Source organism: Erpetoichthys calabaricus, chromosome 9, assembly GCF_900747795.2.
Source record: "Erpetoichthys calabaricus chromosome 9, fErpCal1.3, whole genome shotgun sequence".
Lineage (NCBI taxonomy): Eukaryota > Metazoa > Chordata > Cladistia > Polypteriformes > Polypteridae > Erpetoichthys > Erpetoichthys calabaricus.
In genome coordinates, this window is record NC_041402.2 from 69,221,432 (window position 1) to 69,248,414 (window position 26,983).

At 35.5% G+C, this 26,983-nt stretch overlaps 1 protein-coding gene across 3 annotated transcripts in view; it reads right to left on the reverse strand.

The window, feature by feature from the left end:
* Positions 1-26,983, reverse strand: part of ccdc102a (coiled-coil domain containing 102A) — a 277,345-nt gene that overhangs the window by 51,701 nt on the left and 198,661 nt on the right. For all 3 annotated transcript variants that reach the window (XM_028809695.2, XM_028809692.2, XM_028809694.2), the window contains one exon: positions 21,928-22,137. In XM_028809695.2, the coding sequence (XP_028665528.1) occupies positions 21,928-22,137 (210 nt within the window). The remainder of the gene's footprint in view (positions 1-21,927; positions 22,138-26,983) is intronic.

Sequence of the window (26,983 nt, forward strand, 5' to 3'; positions counted from 1 at the left end):
GCCCACTCATGTACACCTACACTCTCATGGGATGGGGGAAGTAAACCAGAGTTCTGAAAAATTCTATGGCAAAGATGGAGAAAGAGCAAACGACAAGGGCTTAACTCAAGATTTGATTTGAGGATACTTGAAATGGGAGTTCTAACTATTCCACCAACATGCCATTCCTTTAATATAGGAATAGGATCAGAATTTATAAAATAAAAGCCTCAATGGCAGCAACAATCCACCTAAAAAAATGTAACAATAATAATTCAATTTACTATCACTGTTGTGGGGCTTCTGACCTTACAATCCAGCCAAGATAGAAATATTTCTATGCAATAAAAATGACACACCTATATTTCTTTTATATTGTAAAACAAACACTGAATTTTCAGAAGACATGTACACAAATAGAATAAAAGAAAAAGTTACCTGGACATAAATGTTTATTCTACAACAACAATCTCTTTCTGTGCTGGTTTAATGGCCATTTCTCATATAAATGATGATGATTTATCTTACTGTCTCTCTTAGACCAGCAATAAGTGACATGCTCAATCCTAACTCATAGTTCTCCACGGTTAAGCTGCAATGCACTACAAAACAAGCTGCAAGAGAATAAATAAATGTTTTTTTCATGAGCCAAGAGGTTGTATAAGCAAACAGTATAAAGTCTGTGTGTGTGTGTGATTTTTTATGTACTATTTTCTTCCAGCAAACTGATTGGGTTTAAGTTTGTGTTTCGCTTAGCTTGCTGGTGACTGTGCATGACCTTCACAGAATACTTTTGTCTACTACCCAGCAGGCCGAGTTTAAGTTTGTGTTTCGTCTAGCTTGCTGGCGACTGTGCATCACCTTCACAGAAGTCTCAGAAAGAATGCATACTTAGTTTGTCTCAGAATCATTAGATTTTAATAACAAGGGTTAAACCTAAGTGCAGCTCCAAAATGGGGAAACTGGCTTATAAGGTTAAAAATAGCAAAAGAGTCGAAGAGATCTCAAAATTCCACACAAGGGGAAGAAACTGCAACATTCTGTTGCTAATAAAAGCACAATCAGAATAAAGAATCTTTATAAATAAATATATTTATTTGAAAATGACAAAAAAAGAAGACCAGAAAAGGAAAAAAAAAACAGAAAATAAGGGCACAAAAGATTTCAAAAGCAAACGCGTCCAATCAGTAATCCCAAAAACAGAAGCAAGAAATCCATAAATCAGAATAATCATAGAAAATGCAAATACAACTCGAACAACAATAAATGGACTTCTAAGGGACTGGCTTCTCAACCTGAATTTATAGGCTAAGGTTAGACCCTGATGTAAGACTTGTTACAAAAAAAAAAAAAAAAAAAAAAGAGAAATACTGTACACATAAGCCAGAGAAAAAACCCTAGCAAAAATATAACAATTGTACTATCTACAAAAACCTTACCTTTCCTGGAATAAAGAACCTGCACATGTAAAACAGATGAAATCACAAACATGAGTGAGACTCGTACCTTTTTGAGCTATCTTACATAGACCTGGAAAACGTTTAAGGAATCCAAACCCAATTGACAAAAACAAAAAGGAAAAATAAACATCTTAGGAGTTAAATATATAGTTCTCACACACAATGCCGTATGGTGCTTTCTGTTGTAACCAAATCAGAAAGACTCACATTAACTAATGGTAAAACACTTGAAATACAGCAGCTTTTACTGATAACTGAAATTTGACGTGGCTGTTTTTATTTATATGGAAGTAATTAAAAAAGGCACACATAAAAGATTTTATTGCAGATGTTTTTTGTGCAAAATTTTCTACCTTATTGTTGTTTTATGTTTTGATAGATCTACTGTATAAAGACAAAAAAAAAAAGACTTGCAGCATTTGTGCCAAGATGGCAGAGCTCCACAGCTGCAACACTTGACATTTCAAGAATGCCTAATTGAATGATATTAAACAAGTGTGTAAATGTTATTGTCTAGCTGATCTCTGTTACCCAGTAAAGGCAGATGGTGAGAACAAATCAACTGCATTACTATGTGGAGACTACATTTTTTTAATACTGACACAGTTCTTAAAAGCTTGTTAAAAAATTACTTAGAAGAAAAGTTTCAAAATTAACAGACCAACAATTGAAACATACTTATCAAACCATACACAATGTAGTCATAATTCTGTCCAAGCAGATTTAGTTCTTGTGATTTTTATACTGGAGTATTTTACTTGTGTGAACTCCTGGGTTAATGCAAAAGAAGGTACAAAACTCCAGAATGCACCTCTGGCTTCTATTAGGCCTCTCTCTCCAGCTGCCAACCATGAAGTACTGTAACAGAATTTAATAACAAGTGCTAACTAGCAAGTAGCAACTGACTGATTCTTTTTTGCACATTTTACAGGTAACTGCTGGTGTAATATATTGAGTTATGTGATATCAAAGACACGCTTTGCTGTAAATAACAGCTGATTCTAGTGTTTATCAGGTCATAGTGGCTAAGTTATCCATACTATTTATATTGCTGCAAAACATATGAAATTATGTTACATAATTAACTGCTGACTATGGTTCAGTACAGACAGAGTGGACATAATAATACAGAAAAGCCAAAGTAGACTCAATGTATAGCTTGTAATTGACCTAAAAAGACATGACCACAAGTGAGCATACAACCCAACACACAACAGTGGCACAAACCAAATGGATATTTAAACATTACTAAAAGAAAAAACAAAAAACAGCACTCAGGAACAAGTCTTATACTTATCACATTTCAAATTCTAGTAGGCATTATTCCTAGATTTTAGAGTCCTGCGTTACAGACTAGTAGGTTGAAATGTTGATAGACCTCTTTTACTCGATTCCACCACCTTTTTCCAAGGTCAATTTTTTTATGTTCCCAAGTATTATTTATGTGTCAGTACACCCACCTCTGGAATGCAATTAAGTCTAAATTCTCTGGAGTATTTATATCACCTCTAATTGTCCTCAAATTGGCATCTATAAATCAATAAATTACTAACTTACATACTGTAGTTCTTTTTCTGCTTATTGTGTTTTAGCTTGAAAGACTTTGGCTCCTTTCTTCTAATACACTTTGACCTGTTATACATTTCATTAAGGTATCGTTTAATGTATCATACATAAATTCTGCTGCCAAATAGGAATAATCACTTTTAACCTATCAACATTGTCAAACTATCCAAATATTCTAAAATAAGGCATTTGACTAATTAGGTTATTTGACTTAAATGATTACAATTATACTAAAATTTCATACAAATACAGAAAAAAAATAAATGAGGTGAATCATTCATTTTTAAATTAATTCCAGTTTGAAATAGTGGAAAAACATTGAATATCAAAGAAAAGGCACTATTACTACAAGCAGAGATTTAACCCAGCTTAGTGGGTAGTTCTACTTATTTTTTCCCCCATAACCACAATGGGCAATAAAGAAGCATTTCAACTTTTTGCTACTCAGACATTCAATGTTGGAAGGATTTTTCCACCAAATAAGGCATGATTAAAGATTTTAGTTTTAATGATTGACTTTTTTTTTTTTTTTAAGTAGTTTACAGCATCGAGTTTCCCAAAAGTCTACTCCAAGAAATTTATTTTTATTGGAGAAGGTGATACTAGATATAAATTAGACTATATAATAGCAGAAATATAAAACAGATAAAAAGAAAGCTGATTTTTTCCCCAAACATACAGAAAGAAATTCTTGGTAGCACTGTCCTTTCTGCTATTAATAGATGCCACAGCTAACTAACAGCTCTATCATCAGCAGACCAAAACAGCTCTATGTCACACATTTTATCTTCTTTTAAAACAAGCAGTCAAGCGAAGAAAGCATCTCTCAGCATTTCTAGGTCTATGACCTGCACACAAATGTTAGAAATAGTAGATACTCAAAATTCAGAACTATGGGAATTCTGTCCATGGGAAGTATCACGCTATCAATGTAGCTAATCTGTTCCTGCAGTCTGCTCACAGAATTCTTAATTAGCATATGTATTATGTTTTTTTTTTTTAACACCAAAGCAGAAATTACTATCTCCTTTATATGCAGGGATGCTGGAAGGCAGGAATTCTGTTTACTGACAAACTACCTTTGTGGCAGGGGAGAAGCTGATTTAAAAGGCAAACATTATATTTTGCACATGCGTATAGTTCAGTTTAATAGTTTAAGCTTTTCAAAAGGCCATGTCATTATCTTGCCTAGGGTTTAACTTCAGTTCCCTATGGCACACTATTATTTTTGTAATAACACAGAGCCAGTATTTAATGCCTGTGCATCATTCAGTTCTTTCAATGTAAGGCTTACATTTCAGGCCCCTTCAAAATATCTAATACTACAATAGCAGAAACAGGTCAACTGCTCAGAATTATCAAAACTCGCATTATATTTAAATTGCATGTCACAATATGAAATAAGATATCCAGCATTAAAATGTAGGTACAGGAAAGTGCTCTATCCCTATAAAGAAGGTATTTATTTGAGATAAATAAGGGCCCAGATTGTTTTGTGCATTGCATGACCTCGAAAATAGCTTCATGTTCTCTTCAGATTCATCATGAAGACTCCATCTCAAGGCTACAAAGGTCCAAAATGCAACATCTCCCAATATGTATCAGTACAGTTTAGAACCTCAGCACACAAAACCAGATATTATTTGAAGGTGAAAGTCTTCTGTTTGAAACAGAACTTGCACTGTTGTCTTTAACAATTTAGTTTTTTAGCGCTTGCTTTTGTGACTCTCTCTTTGTGACGTTTGGTAAGGCTTTCTTCTCTTTCATTCTCAACATTTAAATCAAAGTAGAAGATCCCTTTTCTTGTTTATTATATTAGAAAATGTTAAGTCTTTATTTTACTGCATTTGTGGCAATTCAAACTTTGGTCTGGTTTAACTATTTACTGATACACCAGGATTCCAGGCAGAGATGAACATTGCAGTAAATAAAACACTGCAGGATAGTAAAACATAAGTGAATAAGGAATTTTCCAGAAATAATGACTTCAGGACAAATACTAACAGAGCAATAGGGTACAGTTAATAATTTACTTTAAAGTCCACCAGTCTAATGGAAGCAACACAGAGGCCCAATGATATAAGCATATTGTACAGTATGTACATCATGTCCAGACTACCAAGAGCTACCTGAGCAAACTGGCTTAATTCACTTCTTGGGTATAAAAAATATTTTCTTTCAATAACTCAAAGAAAAACTAACCAATTTTTAATCTACCATATTACTTTAGCATTAACTTTTTAAAAAATTACAGAGATACAATATTGTTAATTGCTAACAATAAAAAAGAACATTAATTTACTATCAGATGAAGGTTCTTAAACTGACTGGACATATGCAGTTGCAATATCACAAAACTCAACATGTTTCACCTAAAGTGAAAATGGATTAAAATCTCTTATGCTATCACAGGATATAAATTGAATTCAACTGTAGCTTACATAGTCTACATGACATTCAAGGAGATGTGTGCATTGTGTGATCAATAGAAAAATATATCTTGATTTCATAATACAATCTTGCAAAAAACAGAAAATGTAAAGAAAACCTCAGAAAAAAAGTAGGCTGAATAATTTCAACTGCTAACAACTAAATCTGCATCACTGGCATCTTATGTTTTTGGAGAATACCAACATGTCCATGTGTCCATCCCATCCACAAAAAAAAAAGTTCATCAACAGATGTGAAGGCATACAAAGCCTCTTGAATTCATCTTCATTAGTTTGCTACTACTACATGGAGTGATTGGTGGCTTGCTGAAAAAGAAGTCAACCTCAACCTGATTTTCAGTAACACTCTAATTCTAAGTAGAACAGTAAATGCATCTGAGCTTGTGACAGTTTCTGTCAGCAGGTGACTGGCATTTTACTGGGTATGGAAATCTTCTTAGGCCTTGATGATCTTTTGCTACAGCTCAGTGACTTTTTCTTCTATGAGTTTTCTCCACAAAATGTACATGTTTATATTGTGAATCAATTGCTGATATAGTGAATGTTGAAAAGCAAGAAAAAATGGCTGATATACATTCTTTAACCTATTTAGGGCAATAGTTACATGGTCTCAAATAAAGTTAATGTGCGCTTGTTATTACAACTACAACTAAAATGTATTATTATTGTTATTAAATTATTTTTAATCTCAAACATAAAGATGGCAATTTAAAATTTTTCTAACAGTGTAGGCTTCTCAAGACAGCTGTGAGCAGTAATGGTCATTTGAGTACTCAAATATCTGTGCCCATTTCTATTGCCTAGCCCTTTAAAAGCACACTGGAACTCAGGAATAAAGGGACATTTGGGGGCCAGTATGGGGAGTTCTAGAAGTATGGATGCAGGACTTCCAGAAGGACTACCTGACCCTGGAAATGACTGGTGCCTTTAATCAGGGTGTGGTTTCTGTCTAGGGATTAGAAGGCCCTTCTGGTTAGTGCTCTATGGAGCATGAAGTTGGAAGGATGGCAAATGATCAGTGTTGCAAATCCTGTTCTTATAGGCCCAGTGTGGCAGCAAATTGATTTCTCTGTGTATTCTTCGAGTTTGTTTTTATAATAAACACACGTTTTCTCCTTTTCTTAGTCCTCTGTATTATTTGGATTTGGAGAAGGTCCAAGTACAACCATCATTAGCCAAAAGCAGCTGTTCTTTTTTAATTCGGTTATATTTTTCTTCACTCATTTGGAAAAAATTCTTAAAATGAAAGGCAGTCCACAAATAAACTGATATGCTGTATAACTGGTTTTATATGAAAAAATATATCTGTATAGTATGTTGTTCATAGATACAACATAAAAAAACAGACTGACTGAAACAAGGATAGCACAGTTGCCTCAAAGTTAAAAGAGATGAGTTTTGAATCTAGGCCAGTCAGTGTGGGTTTTCCTCAAATACATACACATTTTGTTAAATGTCCTCAGGTCACTCAATATTGCCACTATGTATGTTATGTAATGGCACCACATTCAAGTTTAATTCCTGCTTTGTGCCGGATGCTAATGAGAAAGGCTCCAGTTCTCTGTGACCCATAAACTGATTAAAGTGCTTTCAGTACATTGATTATTAGATGAATGAAACAAATGGATGTAGATTAAAAGTCAAAATGGCTGTAAATAATACAAAGAGCATCTGATTACAACTGCTTAACCTCGCTTTTGATGTCACTGAGAAATGGCTCTTAGCAGAATGGTGAGCAGCAATACAATACCAATGCCTATTATCAAAAAAAACATATATATATATATATAAAGAAAAAAAGGCAAGAGCAGTCTTCTGTCATACAGCAGACTGACTTAGTTGTATGCCTTTTGACACAGTGCTACTTGTAAGGTGTCCACTGAGTCCCACCTCTGACTCTTTCAACGCAAGAAGGCCTTTACAGGACAAGAAATATGGTCTATCTCAGCATTTTCTGACACTTTAATAAGAAACACTGCTGTGCTCTCAATCAGTTCTTTTGCTGTTTAATCTATTTCTTTCTGAACAGCGAGTGGCTAAATAGGCCAGCCTTCATTTAAAAGAATGGCTGCAGATTTCAAGCCACTGGCTGAAAATCTATTTCATGCCCCACTGACAGTGAAAGTCGGATTATGGTCTTTGGTGTGGCTGAATGGACTTGGTTCTTCTATGGAACCCATTAGCTGCTTTGTACTTTGTCAGCCAGGAGGAGGGTTGGAATCTGAGGCAATGAGAATGCCTCAAAGTGACTATTTCTGTTGATCAGTTCAAAATTCTCCAAGTCTCTTCTTTATAAAAGTGAGTTTCACATTATACTACAAGTAATAAATTAAATAAAATTTAGTCATGTTAAGAAAATTAGGATTACAAACTTATAGGCAGTTTTGCTTTGTTTTACAAACCCATATTTAGGGTGGCAGAGATTTAGTGGTTAGTGATGTGGTGTTACAGATCCAGGAGAAGGGCATTTAAACACTTATCAAGTAACTCTGCATGAACTTTGCATATTCTATGCAATATTCATTTGGGTTTTCCTGATATATTTCAAAGATGTGCAAGTTATGTTGTCACTCTGTCAAGTGATAATAACAATACCAAACTGGCATAACATAACAAGAGAGTGTGATCTATGATGGACTATCACCTTGTCCAGGGCTGGCTTCTGCTGTGGTCATGAAGCGGTCAGGATAGGCCAAGGCTCTCTGTGGTCATGAATTAGAATAAGCTACTCAAAGAATGCATGAATGGATTCCTTAATAGCCCTTATGCTTTGTTTGCTATGTATATTGCCAATGTGAGGGTGATATCTATATATAGAACTGTTGAGAATATACTATATTTATTATATTATAGATGAAGTAAGGGAAATAATGAATAGCTGTGTGGACACATAAAGCTGAATTTAAAATCTAGAAACTGATAAAGAAGTGTTGTCTAAAGAATGAACATTAGCTTAGCAAACATCTGATTCCTATATAATTGTGCCAGAATTTAAGACAGTACATGATACACAGATACTGAGCTTTTTTTTCCTTCTTTTTTTCTCTTTTTGCACGGGCAGTTAGCTCAGTTCAAAGTTTTATAGCAAATTCATCCACCTTTGTGACATGAAAATGAGGCAACAAGACTTTGAAAGCTGGGCTTAATGGAACGGAAACCACCCCGGGAATAGACATTTTTATGTCGACATTAAAACATTGGCAATTAGTGCTGAGAAAGCTTGTAAAACTTTTATCACAACCTATTTTACTTCTGGGCATACCTCACAGAAATGAAACAAAAAATTAAGTCATAAGGGTTATTAAGTCCTGATTCATGCAAACCTCTCAACCTAAACTCCCTTCACCCCACCCAAATTAAAATTACTTTGTTTATTAGAACATAGATTTCATCGCTATGGGAGGCTTTCTTTCTGCTCCAGCTCTTTTGCCTGCTTAAGTGTGTACAGTAAGCCCCTCACTCAGTACAAATGGACAAGTGTTTACATTAATAATAATATATTCACAGGAGACATATGCAAAAAATCATGATAAAAAAATTACAGTACATACTGAAAAACTGGCATTATTGGAAACTTTTGTAATTTTAACAAGGATTCTAACACATCACAGAAATATATTAAGGTTCAAAAAACATTACAAACAGTTGCAAAAGCATTTATTTTGCTTTCCTAACAATTAACAATAACTGAGAAATACTCCACAAAAAAGAAGCAGAACTTGGTCAGCAGGTTGACATAATACATTTGTTTTGTTTAATGGAAAGCTTGGTGTTATGTGACTGACCTCAAAAAAGTTTTTCCATATGAAGTCTCCCATGTCTGAGCTATTCATGCCACTTGAATTATATAAAAGACAATATTACTGCAGACACACCTAGGTCCTAGGGTGGTCAACAAAAATCGTCAGTATGAATGAATTAAACTTTTACTGTTCTAATGGAAATTTCCAAGCACATGAAAAGCTCATAAAAATATAATAATGGCATAATACTTAATAAACCGGTGGCACGGTGGTGCATTGGGTAGCGCTGCTGCCTCGCAGTTAGGAGACCCGGGTTCGCTTCCCGGGTCCTACCTGTGTGGAGTTTGCATGTTCTCCCCGTGTCTGCAGGGGTTTCCTCCGGGTACTCCGGTATCCTCCCACAATCCAAAGGTTAGGTGCATTGGCGATTCTAAATTGTCCCTTGTGTGTGCTTGGTGTGTGTGTGCGCACCCTGCGGTGGGCTGGCGCACTGCTCGGGGTTTGTTTCCTGCCTTGCACCCTGAGTTGGCTGGGATTGGCTCCAGCAGACCCCTATGACCCTGTAGTTACGATATAGCAGGTTGGATAATAGATGGATGGACTTAATAAACCATAAATACTGCAATTGTGCACATATCTCTATAAATACAATCATAATCTGTTTGTTTGCCAAATACTGATTTTCATGAAAGTTTGCATGAGTGTTGCCATTGGTCAAACTTAAAATATAGACTATTTGGTGCATCAAGGAGAGGGCTAAATTGCAGGGGTGAAACCCAAAAACCACTGTCAACATGGGGACTGGTTCTGACTAGATTTCAGCTTTTGTCTAAAAGTGCGACAGCTTGTCTCACTGTGGGTTGTGTTTAACCATATTGAAAAGTTTTTTCCCCCATTTATTTTCATACAGATAGAGAAATAAAGAGATTTAAAAGGAATGTATGGTGTTGCCAAACCCTTAAGGAGCAATGCATTTTCCTTTCAACCTACTAAAAAACATCTAAAACTCCAAAATACCCTTTCTAGTGAGCTATAAAGCCAGATTCGAGCCATCGGACAAGGACAGTAGTGGTGGTATGCTCTGTTAGTCAAACTCAGGGATATACTGTAAATTTCACTTACCTATGAATACATAAAAAAACTCTAAAATGACCTGATGACACTACATTTTTTTATTAAAAAATATATTCTTTTAATGAAAAAATTGACTTTGGGTTTGTGTGACTTTGTGTGTTTGATTGTCTGCTGTAAACAAATTTGAGGACACTGATAATCAAAAAAGAATGGAAATACTCTTATTAACTTTTACAGAAAAACTACATTAGTTAATCTTAAGACCCAATTAGATTTGGGTAAATTCCAACTTTTCATCTTCAAGCTTTTAAAGTAGAAAGTTTTTAAAACTGATACCAACAATAGGCAAACCACTTTTAAAATTCATAATTCAGAACAGATTACATTTTATGCCTTACTATGGTACTACAAAATGTTTGCTTGTAAAATGGACTATAATGTGGAAATAAACTTCAGTAGTATTGCATCTTGCATAGATTTTGGTGAGATCACACAATATACTGCACCAAGATTGTGAATTTGAAGAATGTCATGTGTAGGTCACATCAGTTTTTAATTTTAATTTTAAAAGGCTAATCAAGCCAGCAATTCCCGTAACCTTAATGGACTAGGACTTTGTACTGTTGCTATGAAAATGAGGGTAAAATGTGAAGAGTAAGGTTGACAGCAAGCAGCCATGTTGAGGCTGAAGGGCATATTCAGATTCATTTGCACATGATGTTCATAGTCAGTAAGAATGTTGAATATGCAATGAGTGAAGAGTACAATTAACTGACCCAGTCATTAGTTTTATTGCCTGGTAAAAATTAAATACAAAAGAGATGTGTACATACACAGGATGAGATTTTTAAATGTGTGTACACCTGTCAATATAGCAATATCAGCTCCTCATACTGCCCTTAATAAGATGTTATGCAAATATGCATTTCATTGGCACTGAATAAAGATAGAACATAATCTATTTAAAGCAATATTTACCACTTATAAATAGTGAATAATAATTCAATTTAGCATGTATGGATGTTTTTGAAAGGATATTACTGCTGATGTTCTCCCAAGACTGGAATTATTATTGATTAAAAAGTTTCTAAAAGAGCAGTCTATATAAACATAGGTCTCTGTATTACATGTTGCCTGAAGAAGGGGCCCGAGTTGCCTCAAAAGCTTACATATTGTAATCTTTTTAGTTAGCCACTAAAAGGTGTAATTTTGCTTGACTTCTCATTTAAAAGAGTTGTCCAAATACAAAACTAATTTATAAACAGAACTTGTGAAAGATAAAGCCTAGACATATTGTTGGTTCAGTGGATTTTCAAGGAGTGCTTTATAAAAATACTTGTACACTGGGATGGAAATGTTGGTCAAATGATTTCATTGTTTAAGGAAAAATGGCAGTTTTAGTGGTTTGTTTTATAGTTTTTGTTGGAGGAACAATAATATGCAGTACAAGACACAATATATTAATACTTAAAATACAGTATAATAACATAAGTGTTTTCTGAAACATTACTTACTTACCATATTCACTTTGTGCACTACAAATGCCAGACCATTTGTAACAGTAATAGCAACTTCACTTTAGCAATGTTAGCTTTAATTAGGGCCTGACCGATATACTGGGACAATATTTGGTCACTACATATGTATTGGTTGAAACTGCACTGATATTATGATGCTGAAACTTTTCCAAGCACACGATTTTCCCATTAAAATGCTATATTCCATGTTTTTATACATTTGCCTATTGTCTTCTTCCCTGCCAAAATGGCCACTGCACAACGTACCCCAAATGTACGCAAGGTTTTCACTCAGTAACTAAAATCTTTGTTTCCAAGGTCAGGTGTTTATCCTGTAAAAAATCAGTAGGAGTTTCGCTTTCAAATAGTTACATATTTGTCTCTGTATGCTGCAGCCATTTCTTGAAAGAGCACTTCCACTGTGAAAGTTTACAGATAATCATTCACCATTATTCCAATGTCTGTTTTCTTATCAAAATGATTTGCAGAGTGTTATTTAGTTTTGATTTTTGAAATGCCCAGTCTGTCAGCTTTCGAAAGAGCAGAGGTTTGACTTTCTAAGGCATATAGACCTGCTTCCTATAATTGCAGCTATTGTTTGATAAGACAATTTATTTGCCAATGAATGCACCTCAATCGGCTATGTTTGTTGTCAGCTCAATAACGTGTTTTCAAAATGGCAGTTTTACTACCAAAATGTAACTGAAATGCTTTGCTCTTGGAACACCCTGCAAATGTTACTCTGGCTTCTTGAACGAATCACACTTATTATGCAAATAAGAAGCTTTCCCAAAATCCCTTATAGGCTGTGAATTTATTTAAAAAAAAAACAAAAAAAAAAACAGTCTTTACTTGATGTGCATCAAAGAAATCTGTCACCCATCTTTACAAACCAGATACATTTGCTATAATGGAGGGATGTAATGATATAAATGTCTTATTGTTTATTTATTTATTTTTTAAATTACTCCATTTGTATGGTCCCTGTATAGGCGGTGAGCTATGACAAATGACTTATGTGACTTCCCTGGCTGAACGTGTTGTGATTAAAAAAAGTTTATACAAGCAGACAACTGCAGGGGGAAGAAAACCCAACTTTTTCAGTGATTCAGTCCATTTGGCTCAGCTCATGACCAAAAGCTGGATCTTTTGGCCCCCAAACAGCTCTTTATTTAGGACAAACACAATTTTAAAATGTCAATAAAATTTTCCAATATTATTACTAATGGTTGGTGTTTATGTTATTAAAATGCATTCAAGTGCCACTTCTTTATCAATGGTCACGCAAGCTATTTCAAAACTACTATACTAGCTTCTCCTTGCATTTTTGCGTTTTATCTTCAGAATCTGCTAATGTGAGAGGTTAGTGTCTGTCATTAAATTTAAAAGTTCCAGTAGGCTTCAAGTCTTATAAACAGGTATTCTTTTTATGAGCCATCATAATTTATACAAATACAAATGGAAAGGCATTTACTGTATTAGCCCAAAAGTAAAAACAGTAACACCAGGTAATCCAAAGGCTACCGCACTCCTGGTTGTATAACAATAATAATCTATATTAAGCAATACATATTACACAAATATATGCAGATAATAATAATAATATAATACAGTAATCCCTCCTCCATCGCGGGGGTTGCGTTCCAGAGCCACCCGCGAAATAAGAAAATCCGCGAAGTAGAAACCATATGTTTATATGGTTATTTTTATATTGTCATGCTTGGGTCACAGATTTGCGCAGAAACACAGGAGGTTGTAGAGAGACAGGAACGTTATTCAAACACTGCAAACAAACATTTGTCTCTTTTTCAAAAGTTTAAACTGTGCTCCATGACAAGACAGAGATGACAGTTCTGTCTCACAATTAAAAGAATGCAAACATATCTTCCTCTTCAAAGGAGCAAACAAATCAATACGGCTGTTTGGTTTTTAAGTATGCGAAGCACCGCGGCACAAAGCTGTTGAAGGCGGCAGCTCACACCCCCTCCGTCAGGAGCAGACAAAGAGAGAGAGAGAGAGAGAGAGAGAGAGAGAGAGAGAGAGAGAGAAAAAATCAATACATGCCCTTTGAGCTTTTAAGTATGCGAAGCACCGTGCAGCATACTTAAAAGCTGCACACAGAAGGTAGCAACGTGAAGATAATCTTTCAGCATTTTTAGACGAGCGTCCGTATCGTCTAGGTGTGCGAACAGCCCCCCTGCTCACAACCCCTACGTCAGGATCACAGATAGTCAGCGCAAGAGAGAGAGAAAGAAAAGTAAGTTGGGTAGCTTCTCAGCCATCTGCCAATAGCGTCCCTTGTATGAAATCAAGTGGGCAAACCAACTGAGGAAGCATGTACCAGAAATTAAAAGACCCATTGTCCTCAGAAATCCGCAAACCAGCAAAAAATCCACGATATATATTTAAATATGCTTACATATAAAATCCGCGATAGAGTGAAGCCGCGAAAGGCGAAGCGCGATATAGCGAGGGATCACTGTACACTTGATTTAATTTAACAGCAATACTAGAAATAAAAACAAATAAAATGATAAAATCAGATAACAATAAAGAGAGAAAGTAACAGCAAACATAAAAGATAACAGGCTATAACAATTATAAAATCAAAGTTGATATACCAGTTAAAAAAGAGTGTTTTTGAATTGTGTTATTAAGTCCAGTTGACGGACATGAGAGGGAAGAGAATTCCAGAGTTGAGGAGCCCTATGAGAGAATGCTCGAGTTCCCACAGAGCAGAGTCAGATGTGTAGTGCAACAAGTAGAGCTGCAGATGAGGATCAGAGGGAGCAAGATGAAGTGCAAGTCTGTAGGAGATCAGTGAGGTACGGAGGAGCAATACTTTGGAGAGCTTTAAATGTTAAAAGTGTATTTTGAATTGTATTCGGTAGTAGATAGGGAACCAGTAAAGTAGGGAGAGAATAGGTGTAATATGTTTAGTGGACTTAGAACTGGTAATTATCCTAGCAGCAGAGTTTGGTATGAGTTGTAAGCGATGATTTCGTTTTTTAGGGATGCCAGATAGAATGGCATTGCAGTAATCTATACTTGAAATGACTAAGGCATTAACCAATACTTCAGTACTGTGTTGTGCAAAAGCAGGACAGAGTCTAGAAATGTTTTGGAGATGAAAAAAGACAGTCTGAGAAACATTATTTATATGGGATGAAAAAGACAGGGCACTACCTAGAATGATGCACAGGCTCTTAACTTGGGTAGTGATGTTTGTAATAGTGTTGTTAATTGAAATGGAAGAACTGTTAACTTTAACGAGTGTAGATTTAAAACCAATGAGGAGCAACTCGGTTTTATTGCTATTTAGTTGGAAAACATTATGAGTCATCCATGACTTTATGTCTTGGAGACATGCAGTGAGAATATTTAGAGGGAAAACTAAGGTAGATTTTAGTGGATAAATAAAGCTGTGTGTCGTAGGCATAACAATGAAATTGGATGCCATGGTGTTCAAAGATATTGCCTGTTAGGAAGATGTTGATGACAAAGAGAAGCAGCCCCAAAACAGAGCCCTGAGGAACTCCCTGTGTACTGTAACTACTGCATTCTCTGACATACAGCCCTTCACTCAAACAAACTGCCTCCTGTCAGCGAAGCAGGAAGAAAAACACTGATGGACAAGGCCACAGACTCCAAAACTAGCTAGATGTTTCAAAAGTATCTGGTGGGATATGGCGTCAAATGTGGAACTGAGATTGAGATCAAGAATTGTTAAAAGTTCCATGTCAGATGGCTGGAGAAGATCATTTGTAATTTTGACTAGTGAAGTTTCTGTGCTATGTTTAGGACGGAAGCCAGATTGAAACAGTTCAAAGAGGTTATTTTTTGAAAGATGGGACTAAAGCTGGGAGGAAACTATTTTTTACATTTGAAATTAATTAATTTAAGTAATGTGTGTGACTCTTAAAATATATATGTGTGCACTGATTATTTATTCCTAAAAATGTATTACTTCATATAATCTTCAGGGGACAGTAAATAATATAACAGGGAAGTTTATTTTTCACTTGAGAGAGTGGCAAACATCAAATGTCTCTCTGCTTTCGAATTAAAAAAAAAACTGTGATTTAACTTGATTTAATGTTAAATTAAAATACCTTCATGTGGAAACATCACATACTTTAAAAAATATTATATACTATAAAATTGTCATTATTTTTATTAACGACCCTCTTAATTATTTCATAATTGTTTTACAATACAGATACAAGTCTTCCTAACCATTTTTTCACTATTTTAGTTGGTTACACCTCCTCGAGAAGGTTATGTGGGATCATACTTCTATGCCTCTCCCCATTTCACTTCATGAAATTTTTATACTACACAGTGTATTAAAAAGTTTAGGAAATCATAACGGGATAATTTCATGAGTGTCACAGCTTTTGCTGGGAAGATATCCACTCCTTAGTGATTTGTCATTTTCTTTTAATCCATTAAATATTTTTATTTTACCAGACTCAGTTCTGAAAACCTTTACATAGAAGAAAAATTCACAGCAAACTGCAGCTACATAATTTACACTAAATAAACAATACACGCCACAATCCAAAAGCTGATATACAATGAGTCCATTACAATATGACCCCAGATGCCCTTGGCAAAGACTTAATGAGCTGACTTCAACAGGGCTGTAGTTGTTGAAAGACATTACTCAAGACATTCTGAAAAAGAATGACGTAGGGATGTGCTGAAACACATTGCTAAATTGCACCACCACATAGTTATTAAGCTGCCGCCAAGGGCTTTCATAGCTTTTATAAATTTATAAAGGAATCGAAGAAGTATCCCTCAATGCAGAAACTCTTCAGGAGAATGATGATGCAGAAAAGTACCTGTCAAAAGTTTAAAGCTATTGCATCAGCACCAATTAAAGTAAAAGTGTACTCAAAACGCCCATTACTAAAACACTTACCACATGCTTACACAACACGTTTGAAGGTCCACACACTGGTAAGTTTTTGTAACAAAAGGCTGTACTGTTAAATCAAAAATGTAACCTCCACATTACCAAGTCTGCCAGGTGTCTACATGACCTGGTATTTCTGTAAGCTAAATTCTCAGTCCTTTCGCTCTCCCACAGAGATTATGTTTTTAAAACCTGTTGCACCAGTACTCTGTAGCAACTCAATCACCCTGTTGATGCCAAGCATGCACACCATTGACATGTTAAAAGTGAAGTTAATGCATAGCAACATCCCACTAATGAAAACAGGCTATATATTGATGCATGCTTAATGTACTTTAAAGCAATACATATAACAAACCAGAAACACATCTCCAGTATTTACTGCACAGGCACTTGCAGAACCACTTTATATATATGCAGTAACCTGGCTAAGTGGGTATTTAATGAAGTACTGATGAATTTCCATGTACAGCCTTTTCATTCTTAAAGTGTTAGATTATTGGTGAGAATTTAAACATGCAAAGACATTTTTATAAATACTGACAGATTACAATCTCCTATTCTTCTTCTTTATTCTAGCAACATAAATTAAAATCTTAGCAACATTTAGCATGTGGCATTCAGTTTCAAAGAAATAAACAACTGTCTGCTACAAACAATATAGTCAGGAGGGATCTTCAAGGATAAAGAAAAAACTGTCGATAGTAGACTATATGAAGTAGCCATACAGAACTGACACAATGATGCTGTCTACCTAAGTCAATGTCAGGCCTAGCTCTCTTCTATCCCACCACTGCAAGATGGTTGTACACACTAAAATCAGACTTGTATGGAAATTGCCAAAAAACATATTGCAAAGTGAAAAAACATAAATATTTGTTTCATCTAATATTTATACTGGTGAGAGCAGAGTCCTAGTTAGAGTAAATTAAAAGAATATCAAGAGACAATGACTATCAACCTCCTTTATTAAATCTGGAATAATGGAGCTTCCAGTGATCACTTTTTGCCATCAAAGGGACAAAACAAATGCTACTTTGGAAATTGATTTAAAGACGAAATTGTGGAAGCACTACAATAAAAGCTGGCTGCAGATCTCTGCAGGGGTTTTTTTGGGGTGTGCAGTAGAGTCCTACTTGAAGGCAGCATTGATGCATAACTATTTATTCAGTGCTAGAGGTAGACAGCCAGGACAAATGAAATCCATGTCAGAGGTAGAACACTGTCTAATCAAGAAATGGTTTATATAAACAATGCGGCTGGAAAACTGAATGCTAGGCTGATAAACATAGTGAATTAAGATCAGCTAGGTATAGCCTGCTTTAGTCTTATCAATGTGTATACACATGTAACGAGATTAAGGAAACGTTTGTGCTGGTGAGGGTTGCAATGGCGGAATTGTGGCCAGTCAAACAACATAACCACTTGGTGCCACTGACAAATAACAAAGGCTTCCTACGAAAGATGTTATGTAGGGTTCTGTATTTATCCGTTAAACAAAAAATATAAAATTGAGCTGTTTACTTTTTAATACAGTGAACTTGCACTGTGTTGTTCTTCTCGAGTTTTTACTTTCTTGTATACAAAGTATAGAGAAAGTATTGGAATCCTCCAAAAATTCCATTTTGAGATTTTGATAAATTTTGTTGTTTTAGACCTCTCTGATTACATAATTTTTGGAATTATGTCTGTGTGTCTGTCTCTTTGTGTGTGTATGTGTGTGTACCTGAGTATGCTTTCATTTAGGTCAACCAAATTTTGCATACAAGTATTAGGTACAAAACATAGATTTCAATCAACTTTTGGGCTATTTCTGTTAACTGGAAGTGGTACTTTTTCTTCATGCAGCTGCAGAGTCTGATTTATTGAACTTTACTTTTATAATAATTGTTCAATATATTATTAATTTGATTGTATTTGATGTTGATGGTACTTTAATGTACATAATATAAAAATATAATTATTGTCTTACGGTTACTGCTCAAATATTCATCCCCATAAATGAGTATATGAGAAAGTCTAGGGGAGACTACTCCAGATTTTTTTTTCCTGAGTTTGTGCATGTGCATATCACGTTTTCTCTTTCCTTACTCAGATTCACACAGTATATTTTACGTTAAAGAGCTTCTGAAAAGCTGGTTGCAGTAAGTTATTGATTTTTATGTTTAAATTTATTTGTTTAATTTTTATGATACATATATAAACACTATATGAATTCATATGAGGGTTGATTAAAATGTCTTGAAGCTTAAAAGATGTATCAATAGTCTAAGTGGCCAAAGAGTAGCTTCTGTGTATTAAAATATGGTCGGCACATGATTTACAGTGTATGTTTCTTGTTTTAGGACCAAGTCAACATGGATACTGAAAAACAAAAAATCAAGTACCATGCCATCATTGAATTTATAAAGCTAGTTAACAAAATGTCTTTGAAGCTTCATTCTTGCCTAATTAATGTGTACATGGACAAGTCGCCTTTATATGTCACAGTCAAAATATTGGCTGCAGAATTACATTGTGGCAGGATGGCTCTTGAAGTTGACCCAAGGTCTGACCAGCTATCTACATTAATGGCAAATGAATACGGTTTTCCATCAAGGATTGAATCAAAATGGAGAACTGAAGAGTGATGGTGTCTGAAACAGTACACTGTACAGGGATTAGTCTGATTCATTCTTCAACAACAAAGTCTGTGCTGCCAGGTGCCCAGTATGTTACCTCTTGAAAGGAAGCATCACTGTAAGCAGTTTTCAAAAGAGAATCTTCAGCTAATGAAATCAGAATGGGAGATATTTCAGAAGCATTTTACAAAAGGGAAATGAAACATGGATAAATCTGAGCCCAAACAACCACCAATACAACGAAAGCATGATGCTTCTTCAACTTAAAATTAATTCAAGGTCCAAGCCAGTACTGTGTATCACATACTGATTACATGTTCACATAACTAGTCATTATTACATTGATATACTGTTGACTTCACAGTAATCAATCACAGCAACATAGCAAGGAAAGCAGTCTATCATTCCAATTCTAAATCAGAACAATACCCCAATTCACACTGTGTGGAATATAAGGGATTATCTGTGTTACTACAGATCTACAAAAATTGCCAAACCTATGCTATTCTCCAGGTGTGGCCTGTGTTGTATACTTTGTGCCAATGATGATATGTCAAGTCAGCTGCAGAAGAGTAGTAGCACAAGGGAAAACAAAATGTTTTACTTGAATGGCCTAGAAAAGCTTAATGAATGTTATAATAATTGTATTGTTTTTAGGATTTTGTTGAAAAATACAGCTTTTTTGATTTATTGGCATTTCTTGTAATCAGTAAGGATAAAATGCTATTATCTGAGTGGGTGTGAGTGTCCTCTCCCTTCAAGCAATCTGATTGGTCAGATTGGCTTTGGTTGCTAAGTCGAACATGATTGAAACATGAAGGGCCCGGTAAAAGAGGTCGATACAAACAAAGATACTGGGGAAAGGTGTAGGAGGAACACTGAGAATCTCCTTCAAACATGGGAAATATTCGTTGAACAAGAAAGATGTTATCACAGCCGGTAATGGGGGCCGTCTACCACTGTGGGTGGTCAAAAAAGTGTGAAGGAAGCATGCAATGATGAAAAAATGGCCAAGACAGTTTTAGACACATATATGTAAGTGTGTATGGTACACACAGGGCAAGAGATATCAAATATTTTTTAACCGACAGATAACATAGCCAGTAGTTAATAATATACAGTACATGCAGGCAGGAGAATACCAGCTCCACCAGACAGAAGAACAACATGAAATATGATACCTTAATGAATATCTGAATGCTTCAGGCTAGCTTTTTTTGACAGACTCCATATTCTATTTTCTAATTTTACAATAGGCAAACAGTGAAGGAAAATCACCTCACCTAACATTCACAATATTCAGAGCAATTCCTTCTGAGCTTGGTGCTGATCACTGCTGTTATTTATAACTGAATGAAAGCCATTAAGTGGTTATAGTGACATCTGTCATTTTTCTCAGAACTGGAGTGCCTTTTGTACAGCATTTTTTAAATGGGCTGTTAGTTTCACACTTGTAAATAAAGCTGTTCTTAGGCACTGTACCATTTACAAAAAATATACATGCTAGTCAGATAACACTTGTCTGGTAGCTTGGCTATATTAAAATTATATTAAGACATTTACAGAATTTTCATTTCTCAGAAAAGGTTAAAAAATAACTTAAATATTTTTTGTCTCATACAATAAAACTAGAATAAAGGTAATGACAGTTGACTTCACTAGTATGCCATTAAAAATGAAGAGAAAATGATGATTAAAAGGAATGTGTATTTTTATTCTGACAGCCCTCCAATCAAAACAATTTCTTTCAATGTCAATGCAGAACACTGTAATTTGTAGAAGGCACAGCACAAAATGTCTACATATTTAGCACATACCACTATTATAGATAGGTGCAAAAGAAATGTTGAAACAAGCTATGCTATAATTTTAGATGGTATTGTCTGTCCTCACTTAGCAACTCATGCCAAAAGTAAAACCAAAGGATTTCTGTTTTAAAACGAAGAGCGGTAACACACAGAAGCACTTGTTCTGAGACAGTCAGCTGAGGATGTGATATTTCTTAGTGAATGATTGTAAGGTGTTAAGGGTTCTAATCAGAGCAAAGAACAAAAATGATGGACAACAAATAGAAAAGCAAGCAATAAATGAGATGGTAATAGAAGTTCAGGTCAGAAACAAAGTTAATTTTCAAGGTCTGGACGACAGTGAATGAAAGGAGCTTAGTATTGATTTAAGAAATGAAAATAGTATAGAAGCAATACAAAAACCTACAAAGAAATCAAGGCAAAATATGATTGACCTGCTACTTATGGAATTGAAATTCCAGTGTATCTAAATAAGGGGTTGCAAAAGGGAGAAAACACAATATGCTATAAATGAAGGCAGTACTTGAAATAACATGGAAAGATGGTAATTCTAGATTCACAACATTTACTGATGAGACGAACATAAAGGTGAACGTTTGCCTGACAACCTTTCAGAAGCATAGCTCCCATTAAAGAAAAGGCCTTCAACTTTCCAATGTACAAAGGGCAGTCTTGGGTTGTAACTGAAATTCCTAAAGTTCACAGTATATTTTCAAATCTGTTTGTATACATAACTATCCACAAATGAAGCTGCATCCTTCAAGACTTGCCTCCATTGCTCCACTTACCTTGTTCCTTTCAAAGAGTTCACTTTGTATGGACTTGAGGTCAGTGTCAAGAGCGCTGGCTGCCTGCCTGCGCTTACGGGTCAGCTGCTCCTCCAGATCCTCAATCTGTGCACGCAGCTTCTTATTGTCACGTTCCAGTGCCAATTTCTCTGTCTCCAGACGCTCTCGTCGGCCCCACTCCGCAGCATTTTCTGCCTGCAGTCGTTCCATCTGAAACATTGACACAAATAAGGCAATTTAGAATCAGTTTTACCAAAGTCAAAGGTGGAAATACAAGGCTATCTTTTAGATCCCTAAGTACACCAGATTCACAGGCCTACTGAAATCTTATGTTGACAATCCAACAGAGCAAAGAACACCATCTGTTTAAAGGAACTATTCACATCCTGATACAGTAAAACTACAAAGCAATTCTTTTAAAATAAATGTCAGGGCAAAAATGAGTAAATAAAAAAAAACACTGGGGAAAATCATTGTTGCCCAGGACATACAGCTTATTTCAACAAAGAGAAGCTGCTAGTCTTGTCATTTAATTAGCAACTTACAGACTAACCCTCAGTCACATTGTGTTAAATATGCTGTATATATTTATTTTTCATGAGCTTTCCAAGAAACTGCCAAGATGCTTTGGTAAATATCTGCTTATATACAGGTCTGTGAAAACAATAATCAGAAATTCAGCATCATCTTCTCAGATATTGAATTTGCATTATCTGTCCTCTAACCAGGTGTGGTGTTTTCCTTAAAGGAAAAGCCCTCTTCTTGTACAGTGTGAACAAATAACTTAAAATGAAGTTAGACATGTTTTGAAAGGTTTTATTTCTCAAGTAAAGATGAAGAATTCAGTACTGGCAATGTCTTATTTTTATTGTCACCTCATTTAGTGGCACTGCTAGTAGTTCTGTCACACATGAGGGTGAGAAGCTATTAAGCTGTGTTAGCTGGAACTGCCTTAGCAGAGTTGAGAGAGTAGAGTATGAACCACTGTTTATCCACTCCAGAGGAATTAGACAAGATGATTGTATATAATGGAGATAAAACAGCAAACTCCTACGAGCGTGCCTGAAGCACCTCTGAAAGCTGATCTTCCGACTAATTTTCAAGTTGTATTGAATACTTTACCTCTTTAGGCCTGGGTTTTTTAACAGAACCTCCCTTACTTAAGCATACCCTTCTGGTGCTGAAGTTACTAACAATACGTTAACAGCTCCTGTTGGAACATACTTCAGTATTCTCGTGATTACTAATGATTTCCACTACCTCCATTTTTCTTTCCTTATATGTTTTGGGGGTTACTTTGATCAATTTTGAAAATTGTTTTAATTTTTTTCCCCAAATTGTTATAAAGTATTTATTATTTATTTTGTATTCTTTTGCGATGCCATTTTGTTTGCATTAGGAGACACCATTTTGAGTGGTTTTCAGGGGTCATGAACAGAGTGATGTCAGGGGGTCAACGAATATAAAAGTCAATCCCTGGGGTAATTTCCTCATCAGAGATTTGTGGATTGCTCAAAAAATATTAAAGTTAATTTGCATTCTTCCTTAATTATTCTTTTAACTTTAAGTTTGGTTAACCGTTAGGTATTGACACTGGGTACTTTTTGACCTCTTGGTTTTGACCTCAGCTTCGTTATTTTCCAATCCCTTTTATCTCCAGGTACTTTCATTGCTTGATGCCCCCTGATGGGATCAAACAAGTAAAAAAAATTGACTAATTTCCTTTTTTGTCAGATTATTATGAGGTGGATTGTGCTGCAGTGATTAGCACAACAGCTTTACTCTTTCATAGTGGTCACTGTCTCTTTGGAGTGTGCACATTTTCCTTCTGAATATCCTGGTTTTCTACAACATTCCTACATGTACTAATGTAGGATTGTGTCCTGCAATGGACTAGCGCCCCAAGGAAAGTTAAGCTGAAACTTGTGGCAGATGCTAACAGATAACTTCATCACTCCACAGCCCAAACTGTACAAATAATGAACTAAAGGGAAGTGTTTTACTGTTGGGTGGGTAATCAACTAAGATTAAAAGGAAGGTTCCAACAACTTTAGGGAATAATTAATACCACATTAGTCAAGGACAATAAACCATATGACCACAGTGGACATTGGGGACTCCTAGCAGTCTGAAGCTATGGTGTGATTTGTTGATCTCTCAGAGGTCACATTATGTGGAACACCAGACAGAGTGGATTGACATGGAAATCTGACTCAAAAACATGGAAGAAAACTCTTTGTGTTCTTTTACTTTGTCACAGAGAAAGACTGGAAGATGTAAATCTTGACCCTGCCTCAGATAAAAAATATTATTAGCATGTACATTATCATCAACATTTTCACTTATTTAAAGGTATAATGAAGGTAACAGCAGCCAAATGCTGCTTACCTTACCTAAGTATGTGGAAGCATAGCATCAGCAGAGTTAGGTCTAACAATGTTACATGTGGGGCTCCATTGGAGAAAGTGGCTTGCTAAGGTTCATACAGTGACATTTAATGAAACAAATATATGCAAAAATAATTTCTGGCTGGTTTAGTGTGGGAAATCACTCAAAAATGGTCAGAGAAGAATTTAAATATTGTACTAATTTCAAACACATTCAGCATTGGCTAACTGTCACCAGTGAGAAACAACTCATTTGACGCCCTCACACAGAGAGGCTGGCTGCCAACACAGTGCATCCAAGTCAGTAAAAAGTAGCTTATTCTGTTGAGGAGGAGAGAGGAGTGGGGCTCTGACAGTATCCATGATGAAAGCTGCTAGACCTGTCCCAGCTGTAGTCAAAAAAGTGTCATGCTTTTACTGCAATGACTGATCTCAGTCTGACTAAATATACATATATAAATATATCAAAATTGACAATACTATGCCATTTTTAGGTGACATTGCAAATGTTTCCCTACATCCTATGGGGAGTATTCAAGACAAACATCTCAGCCACCATACTCAAAGAAAAAATTCTGATCCAAGTCTGTTTTCAAACTGAACTGGCCAGAAAAATGGTCAGGATGATCCCATCTGTTTTTGGCAAGCTATATTGTACTGAAGACAAAAGAATGCCAAACTACAATTGTCAGTGCAAATAGCAGTAATTGCTCACTAGGAGAGAATGGTCTTGTTGAGGCTTTACATGTGAATTATTTATTTTGAAAAATTTCAATTATTAATTATTTGTGTATGCCTATAATTCCCATTGACTCTTCTTTACACATTAAGCTTAGGTTTCACCTCCTGTATCATGTCAATCTGATAAGTTTGGGTTGGCATGATTTGCTTGCTCACAGGGGTGACTGTATACGAACAGTTACTACCTACTGTACCTTTATTCTGAACACATGCTATTCAGTCATCTAAGCATAACAATGTTTGTAACTGTACCAGATTTCTACAAATATTCTCTTGTGTTGAACAACAATTCAGCTATACAAGTTTCTACACATCTGTTCTCTCCATCACCTCTGTGAATATTTCTCATTATTAGTAAAAAAATGAAAAAAGAGGAAAGCTCTAAACTAACTATGGGCTTTTAATTTTTTACATACAGTATATGAGTGGAAAAGGAAGACTGTATTTTTACATTTGCTTTGTTTTGTACACTTTTAATTTATTTCATTTCTAAGAAATAAGTAAAACATTATTAAAATAATGTATGTACAGTAAGTTCTTTCTTTACATTAAAGTGGTGGTTAAGATTTTTTTATCTTTCAATTTTGAATATTCTGCTTTGAATTTTAATTCATAAAGAATATTTTACAGGCTGTGCAATATTTACTGAGTCATGAATAACAAGACAGCTTACATAATGTTATCCTATGCTGCTCTGGGCTATTTATTCCTACACAAGCTCATATACTTAATGTTCCAGTTTATGTGTGTGCAATTCATTCTTACTTCATTTCAACCCTCTCACCAGTGTTGTAACTTTTGTTCTTTTTAATCATTCTAGGCAGTGATTTTCTTTAACCAATTTTAAAACCCAAATGTGAGCAAACACTCACTTTATATCTAAGTTTTGTTCTTTATTAATAAATTAGTTGCTCTCTACAAGGATGGCCTGCCCTTCATGTACATCAACTGTGCAGTGCCAAGATTACTATGTTTATGAATATGATACTGTCTAGAAGTTTGTAGTAATAATTCAGAAACTAACACCTCACCGTGTTTAATAAAATAGGACAAGCACAGAGGCGCATATCTAAATGTTTGAATTCTTACAACAGAATCAGTAGGTTTTAATTAAAGTAAAAAAAAAAAAAAGAATATTCAGAAGTTTATGGTTTTCATTTGATTTACCTCTTGAAATATTTATCTAGGGTCAAATCGGAGTGTAAATAAAACATTTTACCTGTACCCATTTTGTCTAATTTAAGGCAATGTCACATTACACAACTTCTCTCAAGATTTTCTTTTGTGGACTTACATAATCTTAGCAAGATGGGAAAAGTCTCAGGACACTCACATGATTTCTCGTTGTGTAGGCTGACCTACCCAGCAAAACACCAAGTCCAAATAGCCTGTGACTTGACCCTTTTTGATTTTGTCTTAAATTGTAGTTGTTGGCTTCTGTCACAAAAATGACCAAAAGTCATTGAGAAGGTTTGGGACAGCCACCTGTATAATTTTTCCGGCTGCAAAATTGATGAAAGAGAACAGGCATGTTCACACGACTGAGTCCAAAACAGAACTGATTCACTAGAAACAAGATGGCGGCTTTAAAGGCCAGTATGGGAAGTGATGTCATCAGTACCAGAACTGGAAGTGATGTCGTTGACTGCCCCAGAGCCGGGCGGGATTTCCCTAGAATGGTCTGGAAGGAATCGAGAGAGAGAATTAGTGCACTTTGTCACCCCCTGGTCCGGTGTGGAATGACGTCTATTCAGGCCCTTTAGTTGTCCCCTACACACGCATGTGTGACATGGCCCAGCCCAGACCCATCAGGTTGGGCGGCCTGCACCGAGAGGTCATGAATGCGAGAGAGAGCATCGGCGTTGGTATGGAGAGAGCCCTTCCAATGAACAAGCGAGAACTTGTAAGGTTGTAGATCAAGGAACCAC